At 34.4% G+C, this 15,983-nt stretch overlaps 1 protein-coding gene across 1 annotated transcript; it reads left to right on the forward strand.

The window, feature by feature from the left end:
* The first annotated feature begins 6,054 nt into the window (after positions 1–6,054).
* LOC101540244 (probable rRNA-processing protein EBP2) lies at positions 6,055–6,694 on the forward strand. The gene is given in 2 exon segments (XM_055146500.1): positions 6,055–6,453; positions 6,455–6,694. Coding segments are annotated over 2 exon segments (639 nt in total).
* Positions 6,695–15,983: the final 9,289 nt, after the last annotated feature.

Consider the following 15,983-nt stretch of genomic DNA (forward strand, 5'->3'; position numbering starts at 1 on the left):
GCAGTGTGTTTGCCTTGCATGTGGCTGACCCGGGTTTGATTCCTCCGCCCCTCTAGAAGAGCCCGGCAAGCTATTGAGAGTATCCCGCTTTCAGGGCAGAGCCTGGCAAGCTACCCGTGGCGTATTCTATATGCCAAAAACAGTAACAACAAGTTTCAAAATGTAGACAATACAGGTGCCCACTCGAGTAAATCAATGAGAAATGGGATGACAGTGATACAGTGATACAGTGATAATATTTAAAATTAAAGATATGATCTTATAGTTTTTTAATAAATTTTAATCAGTTTATAACAACTTTCTGGTTCTGCATCAAACTAGTTAAATAAAATATTTGACATGTTTTTTTTTTACATTTGTATAAGAATCATAACTTTGGTTTTGTAAAATTATCATTTACAGGAACTCGATCTCTAGAAAAGGCCATTTTATTTGAGTCTTCGTAGGGACTGACTTCAGGAGGCTAAAGATTATCGACAACTCTTTAATGTACACAATTTTCAATTTAAAGGTATTACTTAAATTTATTCACACAGGGTGCATATGCTGCCCAAGCCTATGTGCTACTTGCCCCCATGTGGCTGAGCTTATGTGTCGCCCGCATCTCCCCTCTTGAGATGTTTACTTTCATGGTTTCCTGTCTGATGCTGGCGTGTGTGTAGGGGCTCTCTCCGCTCTTGGAGAAGTTTGCATTCTCTCTTGAGTGCATTATTCTCTCTCTCTCTCTCTCTCTCTCTCTCTCACTCTCTCCCCCTCAAAAACCCTCCAAATAACATCTGTTTACTTAAAAAAATTATGTACACAGGAAGTTATTCACATATTATATAATATTTTCTTCATAATATTATATAATGAGCTGAGCATAAATTTCTGGTACTGTGGTAAGTAATTTGCTGCATAATAGCAAGCATATAATCTACATAAGAAAGCTTGGTCACTTTCATAATAAACCAATTATTTTGCTAATTATTATTTTTTGCTTTGGAATAGTTTCAGAGAATATAATGAGTTAGAAATATTTAGTTGTTAATTATTTTTCTCAAGGCTTTATAATTTTTATATATTTACCTTGTATCCTACATATCTAAAATATACGATATAAACTTATAAAGGATACAAAGCAACTATACCAAAATCCCATTTCCTTTTTTACTTTTCACATCATCTATCTTCTCTCAGCTAACAAGCCTCACACGTGCTAAGAATATTTCAGTTTTATTAGCATTTCTTTTTCTTGAATTATTTTCTACTTTTTTACTGTCTCTCTACATAACTGTTAATCATTAGTATGTTTTAAATCTTATATAAATAATTTTACACACATATGCATATGCAATTGTTTTCTACTCATATTGACTTACTGGTATATTTGTATTATTCTGTGTAGTCATATTTTCTTTTTCATTTTACCTGATTCTACAATTTATATTCCTTGAGCCAGAATGATATTAGAATGGGTATGGTGCTTGCCTTCTAAATGTCTGACCTGTTTTCAATTCCCAGCGCCCTATCTTACCCTCTGAGCAAAGCCCAATGCACTGCCTCAGTATAGATCCAGGAGTAAGTCCTAAACACCCTTAGGTGTGGCCCATGCCTCTCCAAAAAAAAAATTGTTTTTCTCTTCCTCTATTCATTGACATGTAAAATTTACTTTCATTTTTAAAAATAATGCTTAATCAAGTTATCATAAACTTGTTTCTTTATATAAACATAAAAAAGTTATAAATTTCCTTCTTTATATTTATATATTAAATTATTAAGTTATAAATTAAAGTTATAGATTTGTCAATTTAAAGGTTATATATTTATAAACATAATTGCCATGTTAGAAAATATGAAACACTTTCACTTCATAGAGATTATCTCACATTTTATTTATTGCTCTGGTACTTAGTATTTCCATCCTTGTACAAATTTCAAAATAGATTGAACAATTTATCATAATTAATATAACTTTAGCTGAAATTTTATCATCTTTTATTTTATCTGACATATATTTAAGCACAAAATACATATTGATCTTTACTGAATGAAGAATACTAATATACTCTAATTAGTTGTAAATATTTTTAAGTGTTTCTAATAAAAATTTGCCTTCCTTTTTCAAAACTAAAACAGTAAGTGGAAAGTAATAGAGCTCATCAATTTACCCACAAGTTTACTTCTATAGTATATTTTATTCTGTATTAAAAGTAGTTATGTTTAATGCATAAAATTATATTAAAAATAAACTTATTATTTTGGTCAACAACTCACATTTTATCAAAACATTTACAAATGATGTCCTATTACCAGAAAGTTAAAAACATCCCACTGATCTTGGAATAATTTGATTTAGTAATAAATTCAAAATCCTCTTTTTCCCTATTTCAGGGGCAACTTAAGTACTTTTTTGTACATAGACTAGCAAACATACAATTCTACATTGTATTTACTTATTTTTTCCCCATTAAATTTTCTCATTATCCTACAAGGTAATAATTACACAGAGAATCCCATTTATGAAAATTTTCAGAACCATACAAAAATATTAGGAAAATATTACAAGGATACTGTGTCCCTGTCTATTATTCTCCCTGCCCAAATATAGGACAGATACAGAGAGTTTCGTTCTGAGTGAAATGAGTCAGAAGGAAAGGGACAGACATAGAATGACTGAACTCATTCATGGAATATAACATAAAACAACCGAACATATTATGAGACTAATACCCGAGGACAGTAGAAACAAGGGCCATGAGGAGCCAAACCATGGCCCATGGTTACATGCTCTCTCAGGTTATTATTTTTAAGATCAAATATAGCACACATGAGCATTCATCATTTCCAAGGTGATTTCCTTTCTTTCCAAATAAAAATATGCCTCATTATTTTTCTATAAGAAGAAAAGTATAACAATGCTGATCGTAGTTAATTGATCCTTTTATTTTGACTCCCCACCTCTTTTTCCTCAAAGTTCTGTTTTTTTTATCTGATCTAATGCCAATATAATGTACGATCAGTTTCTTAACCAAAACTTGAATAGACACAGCTTTTTTCTACTTTATGTCTCCATTTTCTTATCACCCTTGCACAAGACATACATTACTCACATCACTTCACTGAAATTGCTAACACAGAGGTACTGATGGTGTCTTCATTGACAGATCAGCAGATCTGCAGACATAAATTTTGACTTCTCTTCAATATTTATTAGACACAATTCCTCTCTTGACTCTCATGACTCTTTATAAATTATTGACTATTCTCAAATATTTTTAGCGTCTCTCCCCTGTATAGATCTAAAATGTTAAGCATGTCTAATATCCTGCTGTTAAAATGTACTTTTTATTATTAATAATAATTGGGTTGTTTATGCTCTTATTTCTCCCTTTGGCCCACAAGAGAAGTTTTTCTCAGTTTATAATTATATTGAACCCACACCAGTAGTTCATCTCAAAATCTTTGATGCTAACCATATCTTCACAGAATGGTTTGACAAATAAGGAAATAAAGCCTTGGGGTAAGACATGAGTGAAATCTTGGGCGGTTGCTATTCGACCTATCACAAGAAGCTTTGCAAAAATAGTTTAGTCAAGTGACATATTTTAATCAGTATGCTAGAAAGGAACTGTGAGATATTTGGAATGTTCCTTAAGAGGAAAACTAATTGAGATTCAATGGACATTTTGCTTGTTCCTTTCACAGAATCTGAAGCATAATCAAGCATATACTGGGCCTGATGGATTACCTGATAAGTGTTCCCACAGAAAATGCTGGAAGGTATCACAATGCAGTCTCTAGGCAGTCTACCTCAAAAGCTCTTTTATGTACAAAAAAATAACTGAATGTATAAATAGCTGAATGTATTTTAACTTATTAGATTTCTCTTAATTGCTTTAAGACAAAACTCTAACATATATATGTTATATACTTATATATGTATATAATAAATGTTAAGTAGACCTGGTTAGTCATTAGAAAGAGTAAAGATCAATGTTGAGGGCAGGATAACATTTTTTTGCGATGACTGAGTCAGATCATCCTCAACCATCTTTTTCACTCATGGCACAGTGCTTAAACAGTCAAATTTCCGAATTAAACATCCTGGGCAAGATATCTAGAAAGAATTAAGTGGTGATGCTCTATGTACAGCTAAACTGTAATTAACCAAACAGAGAGAAATTATTTTAATATCAGTACTATACAGAACTTGATTTTGATGCTGGAGTTGTATAGTAACAAGTTTAATTAAAATTTTAATTATGTTTTGAATCAACGAATCTAAGGTGCCATAAAGGAATACTATGATTTTATTTTCTCACATATGCTCTAAATTTTATGTCTAACTTTAAAAAACAATTTACTCTCAAGACTGTCCAACAGAATACATAATATTAGGAAATATTGATAACATTAAATTCTGTATCCCAAATATCTTTCCCCAGTAGTACTTGTGGCAAGCATGCAACCAGGGCCATGTTTTGACTCATTCTGGCCCTTGGGAATTAGCCTACTGCCCTTGGGAATTAGCTCCATAATATTTTTATATACATCTCACAAATTAGTGTCATAATTCTATGTCTGTCCCTTTCCTTCCAACTCATTTCATTCAGCATGTTACTTTCCATGCCCATACATTTATCCCCAAACATCTCTGTAACTGTGGTTCTTGTGGTGATTTAATTAAAAGAGAAAAAAATTCTAAACTCTGTAAAGGATATTTTAGAACTAGGTTTAAAATAAAAGCAAAACAATATTTACTTTAAGCTACTTAAATTATCAAGCATATGTATATAATCTTATTCATAATCCTTTATAGCCCAACAATATAAATTTTTGTATTTAGTAACTTGCTGCAATTCACTGTATATTTGTGTGTATACATATACATATACATACACATACACATATATACAGATTACTTATACAGATTACTACGGAGGGGTGTGTGTGTGTGTGTGTGTGTGTGTGTGTGTGTGTGTGTGTGTGTGTGTGTGTGTTATGTGGCTGTGCTGAGGGATTAATCCTGGTTTTATGCTCAGGGATCATGCCCAGGACTGCTCAAAGGACCATATGCGCTGCAGGATATCAAAGCTAGCTTGAGTATATGAAGGGCAAGAACCTTATACTCTGCACTATCTCTCCAGTGAGAAATTGTTTATAATTTTTCCAAATAGAGAAGTTTATAAAGCTCCCATTTAAATGATTCTCCCTTAGCATTGCATAATGGAGATAATTGAATAGATCAATCATATTGAGCGTAAGCTAACTTTCTAGACTTCCAGAGTAGTAAATTTCTACCTATTTAATATATAACATCAAATGATATTAGAATACATTCTAATATTTTTTGGTAAGAACAAACTGTCTTAGTTTCATGCCTGTATTTTCTTTTGCTATGTACCACTGTAGCACTATAACACTGTCATCCCATTGTTCATCGATTAGCTCGAGTGGGCATCAGTAATGGCTACATGGTGAGATGTGTTGTTACTGTTTTTGGCATATCAAATGCACCATGGGTAGCTTGCCAGGCTCTGCCATGCGGGAGGGATACTCTTGGTAGCTTACCAGGCTCTCTGAGAGGGACGGAGAAATCGAACCCGAGTCGGCCACGTGCCAGGCACTGACCCAGCTAATGGCACTAAAATTACACAGTGATTAAGACAATGGAAATAAAAAACAGTGAAAAAAAATCAGGTATGCAAAAATATACAAGGTGCTAAGGAAAATCTCATACTCTGCCAAAAAGGTAAATTGATCAGAGTATTCATAATTCTTCATTAATTGCTACTTAAACAATCAAGATATATACAGAATACTGATTTATCTACAATTATGATACAACTATATGGAGGAATGAAGAACTGAGGCGATTATAAGTCTAATGTTCATTTGTCATTAAAAGGAGGCCATTTGGACTTAAAGTTTAAATTATTATACAATAGAAATATTATTTCTATATATTCAGTTTTAATTTTTTAACCAACAGTGTATTTCTCTGAAATTGTTATTAAGATTTTTGACAGTTAAAGAAAAGAAAAGAAACCAATAGAATGGATGCCAACTATTATGAAATTCCAAATTGCAGTCTTACCCCGTTCTTATCAGCTCAAAATCCTTACCATGTGGCCCACTGATTATTTCACAGAGATGGCCAAGACTGACCAGCAGGTACAGAAGATTCGACTTATGCTGCAGGCTGAACAAACTGCCATGGAGGGATCTGAGAAAGCTGAACAACTGCGAGCACTTTGGAAATATGGAAAGAAGGTCCAAACAGAGGTCCTTCAGAAGAGGCAGCAAGAGAAAGCACATAGGATGACTACCACTGAAAAACACCAGGAAGGTTTCTCTGTGAAAGTGGATTTCCTGGAGGGAGATGAGAAACCTGTCGAATGGAATCTGGAGGAGGGCTCCAAAGGCCAGCAGCTGAATAAGGGTCCCAATGCCAAATGACACTATAGAAATACAAAAGTTTGTTTTTGGCGGAAAGAAGAAAGGCTCCGAGTGGAACATGCGAGAGAGTTATGATGATGTATCCAGCTTCCAGGCTAATAAAGCTCATGGCAAGGGCCTTGAGAGGCCTGGGAAGAAAGGATCCAATGAGAGACCTGGAAAAAGAACAAGAGAGAAAATGCATCTTGTATACAAAGAACAACACAAAGAGACAAAGGCTTGGAAAAGCGAAGTATCATCTCTTTTTGTCTAAACATCTCCTGTTAGATATGGCCATTAAGAAAAGAAACTTACATGTCTTTTACAGCGAACTCATTAGAATGCAAAAGAATTTTTAAAAGCATAAACTAGTGTTATAGCCATCATTTTATTGTTTTGCTTAAATACTCTGCCTTTATTGGACTGGGGTAAGTTTTTCACCTGCTGGGCCTATTTTTTTTCAAAATCTTAGACAAAAATCTATGCGCTCTCTCTTCCATATTGACAGTTCTATAACTCAAAATCCATTGTCTAGGCCCCATTCATATTCATTCATATTACGTTAGAGTGAGATTCCACTCCCTTAAGTAGCCCACCCTTATCTGCAGGAAGCAATTATAAGATGGACATTCACCTCAATACTCATTAAAGACTATTGAAGTGAATGTGACATGCAGGAAGACAGGGAGACCTGATTAATTTAAGAAGAGAATGGCTAGCCATATAGTAGACCACAGTTATGAAGAACAATAACACAAAAGCAAGAGAAACACATCCCTTTGAGGTGCAAACCCTGAGATCTTTGTTGATGGGGAAATGGAGACAATACAGAAACAGATAACCACTACCCAGAAAAGGGTGGACTTGCTCTGAAGAGAAGGAAAGGTTGAAAGGTCTTGATAAGAATATGAAAGAACATCAGGAATCCAAAAACTATCCCCATGATAACATACTGATTACATTTTTTTAGACACTATGGTTTACAATAGAGTTTTAATGGTAGGGTTTCATGCATAGAAGAAAAGGACAACTTGAATGTATGCAAATTTTAAAGTTATTTGGAGGTCAAGTTGTACCAAGAAGTGATAGAAAAATTGATGATAACTATATTACAAGTGCAGGGCACAATCTCACTGAAAGGAGAAGGAGGAGCTGACCTAATTTTGGAAGTGAATCACTGTATCACTGTCTGTTGCGTGAACGTTCTGCAATCGGAGGCGCTGAGATAGGAACGCAGAAGAAATAATCACTGATTGGAGGACTAAGGCTCGCTCTGGCTCTTAGCAAAGGCAGAGGGCCTCGTGGACCTCCTTTTATTGATCATGGTACCTCTAAAGGGCGCAATATAGTGACGTCACCAAAGGCATCAAAAAATGTTACAGGGAGAACATTGAGACAATGGAACATATTGTTTCCTTGTATGGGTAGGCCTATAGCCTCGGGAAAAGAATACAGAACTGAGAAGGGAAAGATACAAAACCGAAACTGAAACCTTCTTCAGGCACCTGGATTTACATCCCAAAGACTAGGCTGTGCTGGCCACTTCAAATACAAACTGGGCAGGCACCTGAAATCTGCATCCCAAAGACAAAGCTGGGCCTGCACCTGAAATCTACAATTTACAATATCAAAGGTCAGGCCTGGCTAACACCATCTGCATGTCAAAGACCAGCCAGGCTTCTGTGAGAGAAGGAAAAACTGCTCTTTTCAGTGTTCTGAAATTATTTTTCTGAAGGCAGCTTGAAGGGGGAAAATGTTCAGCTTCATCCAAACCAGTCAGGACACACGAGAAGTCTCGCCCATTTTCATGGGTCCCTATGTTCCTGTCCGTAGCACGGTACAGTATACATGGGCTCGCCCTGGTAGCTCAGTCCAGCCCCAACAACTGTCATCCCGTTGTTTGTTGATTTACTCGAGTGGGCACCAGTAACGGCTCTATCCCTCCCAGCCCTGAGATTTTAGCAGCCTCTCCTTACTCGTCTTTCCCAATGATTGAAAGCTCTTTCAGGGTCAGGGAAATGAGACCTATTGTTATTGTTTTTGGCATATTGAATATACCACAGGTAGCTTGCCAGGCTCTGCCCTACGGGCTGGATACTCTGGGTAGCTTGCTGGGCTTTCTGAAATATATATGCATATATGCACATATATATACATACATACATATCAATATATATCAATATGCATATGTATATTACTTTTCATGATTTATTGCCTACTGTCTGAACTCCATCAAACATGCATATACAGAAATGAATAAAATCTGAAAAATTGAAAGAAAAATTAACTGTACACAAATATCACAAAAAGTTGATAATATAATTCGAATGGGTAGCAGGTTAACCATTCTGGTCATGTTTTAGATGTATGCTGAAAGCAAACTATTATGTTAATGGATTGCAGATGTTGAATACTGGGCTTTTTATTATTATAGTTGGAATTTACAATATGCAAATGCAAGAGTCTTGAATGAACCTGAATCCTGGCAATGTATTAGAGTTGGAGAGAAGAGTATGAATTTATGTTTATAATTATAAAGATGCAAAAAGAAATATTTAGTGTACACCAGTATAAATGTCTTTGTGGGTGTGAGATTATAGCTTTATTATTAGTGAAGCACTAAGAAGAAACTTATTTTAGAGCAGTAAGTACACCGAGCATCACATTTTTGTTTCTAGTCAAATACCTCAAAAAACAGAATCATTACTTCTTGAGGAAATGGTTACTTCTGGGAATAGAGCTGGAAATAAGCATTTTCTGGGAGTACTTGGTGTCAGAAGGTGACAATATACTTATTAAAAGAAGCAATCAAACAATTATCTCCTTGATGTTTATACTTCCCAGAAGGAACAGAAGCTGAGAGTTCTCAAAGGCCAAATGGTTCCAAAAAAGACTTCCTACTACACAAACTGAAATAATTTGTATTATAGCTAGCAGTTCAAATTAAGTATATAAACAGTACAATATTTTGACAAAAATACAAACAGTTAATATCAGTAAGCTCCTAGTAAGCTCCTGTACATATCTGGTTAGTTTATTAAGAATATGGACAAGCAATATACCTATTTCTGAAAATTTCCATACAATATATATAGAAGTTCAGAATCAGAAAGAAAACTATAATTTTTCTTATTAAACTTGGGAGCATAAATTGAAAAAATTTTTAGGACTATAGAATGTCTTTCTAATTAATTTTAAAAAATGATTACTTTTTCTTTTATCTTTGCTTATCTTCTAAACTATGAAATCTGTGTCTTGTTGGGTCTGGTCTTAGTAAATAGTGACAGAGATACTATATTATAAATATTTTATTTTTTCAATGAGCACACACTTGGTTATGATATTTATTTGTTCTGTAACATCTTACCACTTTAATGAAGTATACATATTTCATAAGTTTGCCTATTTCTATTTTCTATTATTTTCTTATTTTAAACTTTGCAATTATTTTAAATTTAATTCTTTTTTTCATCAAGTTTCTTATCATTGTTATTAAGGGTAATAAAATATTCAATTAAATTAAGCTGTAATGTTTAAAATTATATGTGTCATATATAAAATTACACAAGCACACAATTTCTCTTTTCTTCTGTTTCCTGGAAGACAGAGAGACTTATAGGTACATAGGTAGAGACTTTTAACTATGTATTATAGAAACTGGGGATACATAAAAACAAGAAAGCAAAAAAAAGAAAATATATTTTTATGTAGTTTATACTCTTGTGGAAAGAGGAGGCAATAAAACATAAACAAGTATATATAGTATATGTGAGATGTTGATAGTTCTCAAAGTAAAAGAAAACATAATAATCTAGTAGAGAGTGACAAGTATTGTTGATATTTCAGAATTTCTTACAGACCTACATTTGTTTGATAGCATTTTCTGAAGAATATTAGTCATAGGCATATCTATGACAAGGTATTATAGAAAAAGTGAACAATCACATAATAAATGCTGAAATTAGTTTGAGAATAGCAGCAAAATAACTTTCTTTATAACAGCATTGTTAGGAATTGGGAGTACAATTGAAGATGAAGGCTTATTGCTAACAAGTATATATACACATATATATTAGAGAATCATAAATGCATTGCAAACTAAATTTTATTATATAGTATATGGATAACCAATGGAAGGTTATCCATTTAATTATAGGCATGACATAATATAATCAATTTTTTTTCTTTTTTTATTTCCACAATTTTCCATTAAAGCACTGTGATTTCCAAAGCTATTCGTAGTTGAGTTTTGGATATTTTATATCACAGCACTGATCCAACCATAAGTATTTCTAGATTCCATCCCATATCCCTCCCTAAACCCACTTTCCCCCCTCCACTTCCCGCCCCCCGACACACACACCTACCCTCTTGACAGGTACCTTTCTAAATTTAGTTGTTAAAGTTCATACCTCTTGATTTCAGTGCTGTTGACAGTGGTTCAGTTATTGGCTCTATCATTCCTTAATACAACTTTTGTACCTGATCCCCCTGAGCTTGCCTCTGTTGCTTCTCATCTGTCTCTTCCCCACTCCCCTCCACTCATTCTTTCCTTCTCCATACAATACTCTGAGTATAAGGATACTTAGGTATCTCCCCTTGAAAACTCTCATCCTGCTCTCATGCTCTCATCCTATTATCTAAATGCATTATTTAATCTCATGTTTGTTCTTCTTTATATGGCTTACTTCATTTAATAGTATGTCTTCCAACTCCATCCATGTTGCTGCAAATTTTATGATTCCACCATTTTTAAAAGCTGTGTAGTATTCCATTGTGTATATATACTACCTCTTCATGATCCATCTATCTGTTGTTGGACATCTAGGCTGATTCAAAATCTTAGCTATTGTACTGAGTGCTGCAATGAAAATTGCTGTGCATAGGTAAATTTGAATGAACATTTTTCTGTCCTGGGGATAGATACCCAAAGGTGGAACATTTTTTTTAAAGACACATTATTAGCTGAATAAAATGCTTTGAGAAGCTTGTTGATTCTTAAATAATTTGTATTTAAAAATATTAATACTATAAAATTTCACAAATTATTATGTTTGGTTTTGAGGTGTTTATTCTTTATTATACTAAATTGAATTATACATATTATAATAAAATGAGGCCTTCGGGATTTTGTAATTAAATGATGAAGAAGGAAAAGGAAAGTTAAGAATAAACCCAAAGATTTTTTCCTAAATAAGTTAATAGTGGGGCTGGAGTGATAGCACACCGGGTAAGGTATTTGCTATGCACATGGCCAACCTGGGTTGGATTCCTGGCATCCCATATGGTCCCCTGAGCATTGGCAGGAATAATTATTGAGTAAATGAGTCAGGAGTAACACCTGTACATTGCCAGGTGTGACCCGGAAATAAAAAAAAATAAATAAATAAGTGAATAGAAGAGTTGATATTAACTGGTATGTAAAAACTGGAGAGAAAAATATTTTATGGTGGCCATATTGTGTGCTAGCATCAAAACATTTTATCTCTGAAAATACATTTGGCTTTTAAGTTTTTGGCTGCCATATTGAATGTAAAAATCTATTCTGCAGAGAAGTTATGATCATAAAAACTATTAGGATGTCATCAGAAAATAGATATTATATACTGCAGGACTGAAGAAATCACATACTGATCACATATCACATATAATTAAAAAAAGAGTAAACTCTTGAATGCTTTAAGAGTGCTGGCAACAATTACCGGAAACAAACTTTTATTTTTTTTAGGATTTAAATACATTTATTGTTTGAGAATGTATAAGTATGTATGTATGTGCATATATGCTGCATAGATGTTAAGTGAACTCTATGGGAACAGCTAGTTGTTTGAATTTTTGCTTTTCTTTGAAACAGCAAAAGTTAAAAGTGTTAGGTCAGCTCATACTGTATTACCTATTTCCATGCTTTCTCTCTGAATGATATTTTCCTCAAAATATTATTTCTGCTGGTGTTCTTGTTGAAGTTAGGTTCATTTCTAATTTTTTATTCTATGGAACTTAGAGTAATTCCTAATATTAGTATCAGACACCACTACCATTGTTGCTAAAAACAGCAGTAGATTTTTCTTTTTTACCTTTGTGGAGTATTATTAACATAGGTGATGTTGGATAACATTGGATTGTCCTTGCTCCTCCAACAGGGAGCTTAAGGTTTATTTTATTTTATTTTATTTTATTTTTTGCTTTTTGGGTCACACCCAGTGATGCTCAGGGGTTACTCCTGGCTTTGCACTCAGGAATTACTCCTGGCAGTGCTTGGGGGGACCATATGGGATGCCGGGGATTGAACCCAGGTCGGCCTCGTGCAAGGCAAACACCCTACCCACTGTGCTATTGCTCTGGCCCCAGGGAGCTTAAGGTTTATTGAGCCACTCCCCAACAGTGGGGCACCCAATTCTATCAAGACTAATAATCCTATATTGCTTCTTCTCTCTTTTCTTTATGTCACTTGCAAGGTTTCTTTAGCAAAGTCCTTTTTGCATAGACAGAGGAAGACAATTGTTGCCATGGTATGTAAAATTGAAGTTAATTTACTCCAAAATAATATTTACTCCTGAGCATCCATATTTACTTGACTTAAACCTCAGTTGCTCTTAGTTCCTAGTACTCCAAGAGCAGAGTTCTGACAAGGGACTGGATGGACCCAGGGCAAACTGTGAGCTACCTTGGCATTGAAATGTACCAGGCCAAGTACCATAATACTTAACCATAAGTGAAGAGCACGGACATGGACAAACTCTGTCATGACCCAAAAAGAGGTAACTGGATAAGGACCCTGCTGGGGTTAGGAAAGACTAAACTGGCCTGAGGACTGTGGTCTGGGATATATAGTGAGATGTCCCCAGAAAGAGCCAAACGTTAAGCTTAATATATCTCTTACTGTGTTCATATAAAATGGTATTGCTAGAAATACTATAAGAAGTAAATTTACTATGATTGTTTAAATGAATTACTAGCTGAGGAAAAGAGAAAGCAATACACCCTGGATGGAATCCCACCCCTGAGCGGAATCTCCTAGTAATCTTGAATAATCTCCTCAGATGAGATTTTGTCCTTGAATTAATCTCCTGAAGGAGTGGCCTTACCTCTCTTTCACCCTCACATTTGTATCCCCACCCTTCCTGATTTCTACATAACTCTGCTGTAAGGGGTAAGAGGGGACTAGACTCTAGGGAGGAGATGCTGAGAAGGAGAAAGTGAAGGCTAGACTCTGGGGAGGAGATGCTGAAGAAGCTTGGACTAGACATTGGGGATGAGAAGGTTGAGGACCGGATGCTGAAGACTAGATGCTGAGGAGAAGAGTTAAAGAATTAAACAATTCCATATGTTACCCTGAAACTAATTATTTTATAGAATTACTTTAATAGACTAAAATTTCCTGTTAAAATGGGTTTGAAGTCTCAATTGTGAAAATATCTAAGAATGAAAGTAGGTCCTATTTCAGAAAAAAATTGTTTTTCTTTATCTCTTCTGAGCATGTCCACCCTTTCCTCCTATTACCTATCTAGCACTAAAAAATATTAACTTGAATTGACCTTAACAAACTTATAAAGGTGCACAGTTTACTTAAATTCTCTTTTATCTGACCTTTAGTAGATGTGGTTAAGATGGATTTTGGGGGTCTACTTTGTAGAATTTTCTAATACTGGATTGTATTTGTCATTCTTTATATTTTTCTCAATAGAAAAATAAGAATAAACCAAGTACGTTTTTAAAAAATGGATATCTTCACATAGATTAGTATTTTCATTGTGACTTACAGAGACTTTGGGGTGAATGATTTAAGCTCCATGTCACAAAGGTATTGCATTTCATGACAATTATTTCATGCCTCAGGTTGTAGGAGACATGGAGCTAAAGGTTATTTTTTTCCCCATGTGACATATGCCAGGTTTTATAAAATGTCTCGGACTACAAAGTATCTTCCTTTTAGTAAGAAAGGACTTAAACAAAAATGAGGCATATATTTTTCCTACGTGAAACAGAATCATTATTACCTAGCTGTCAGACAACATGAAAATGAAGATTCTTTTTAATCTACTGGAATAATCCATTAAGAATATATATTGATTGGCTTTTATATTTTACCCAAATATTCTTATAACACTTCTGTTTCAATGGCTAAAAAACTAGATGTGTTTTACAGAGCTAATTTCCTAAATCGCCATTTTTATGGATTCAAAAAAGAAACACAAACAGCTTTCTTTAACCTATAATTTGAGTAGTTTGCATTTAATTGGCTGCAATTGAGTAAATATATGTTTGTCATTTCAACATTAAACACAAATACAGTAATGTGTATACCATGTGTCATAAAATTGAGAAAAATGCATCAAGTGCCCTGAGATTGACACAGTTTATTTAAAAACTATGTGTAAACTTTTGAAGAATAAAAAATGATTTGACAAGTAGGCAGCCCACAAAGGAACTGACACATCAAGGGAAAGAGATCAAACGAGAATATAGCAGGCATATTCACATTGTAGACTGCAGTATCGGTATCACTCCAATGGGCTTGAAAGAACAGGTAGACATGAAGTAGAAAGAAAGAATAGAGACATGATTCTCAAGGTAGAAAAATAAAAGAACATTTGACATTCAAAGAATGATCTTGTTTTTATTTTACATTTTTGACACATCAGTAAGCAGAGCTTAGCTTACTTAACTAAATGCAACTGTTATGTTAAATCTGTGAAAAATGTAAAGAATAAGAATATGTAAAAAAGATGTTCTGCTTTGTAATGTGAATCTTTGATTTCAAATTTCTTTGAACTTCTGTAAAATATAGGATAATACTAATAAATTATATGTATAGCCTTAAATTTAGGGTGGCAGTTGGTTAACTTTAACTCTTAGGATTACTTAACATGTCTTACCTGATTTGGAAATGACTTACAAAGTTAACTAGAGACTATGTAATTTCTAACTAATCATAGTTTGTAATATTTTATTTTTTTTTTTCTTTTTTTTTTTTTTTTTTTTTAATTTATTTATTTTTAATTAGAGAATCACCGTGAGGGTACAGTTACAGATTTATACACTTTTGTGCTTATATTTCCCTCATACAAAGTTCGGGAACCCATCCCTTCACCAGTGCCCATTTTCCACCACCCGTAAACCCAGTGTCCCTCCCACCCTCCCCAATCCCATCTCCCCCCCACCCCACCCTGCCACTGTGGCAAGGCATTCCCTTCTGTTTTCTCTCTCTAATTAGCTGTTGTGGTTTGCAATAAAGGTGTTGAGTGGCCGCTGTGCTCAGTCTCTAGCCCTCATTCAGCCCGCAACTCTCTTCCCCCACATGGCCTTCGACTACAATGTAGTTGGTGATCGCTTCTCTGAGTTGACCTTTCCCCGGAACGTGAGGCCAGCCTCGAAGCCATGGAGTCAACCTCCTGGTACTTATTTCTACAGTTCTTGGGTGTTAGTCTCCCACTCTGTTATTCTATATACCATAGATGAGTGCAATCTTTCTATGTCTGTCTCTCTCTATCTGACTCATTTCACTCAGCATGAAACTTTTCATGCCCATCCACTTAACTACAAAATTCTTGACCTCCTTTTTT

The sequence above is a fragment of the Sorex araneus genome, chromosome 8, assembly GCF_027595985.1.
Source record: "Sorex araneus isolate mSorAra2 chromosome 8, mSorAra2.pri, whole genome shotgun sequence".
NCBI lineage: Eukaryota > Metazoa > Chordata > Mammalia > Eulipotyphla > Soricidae > Sorex > Sorex araneus.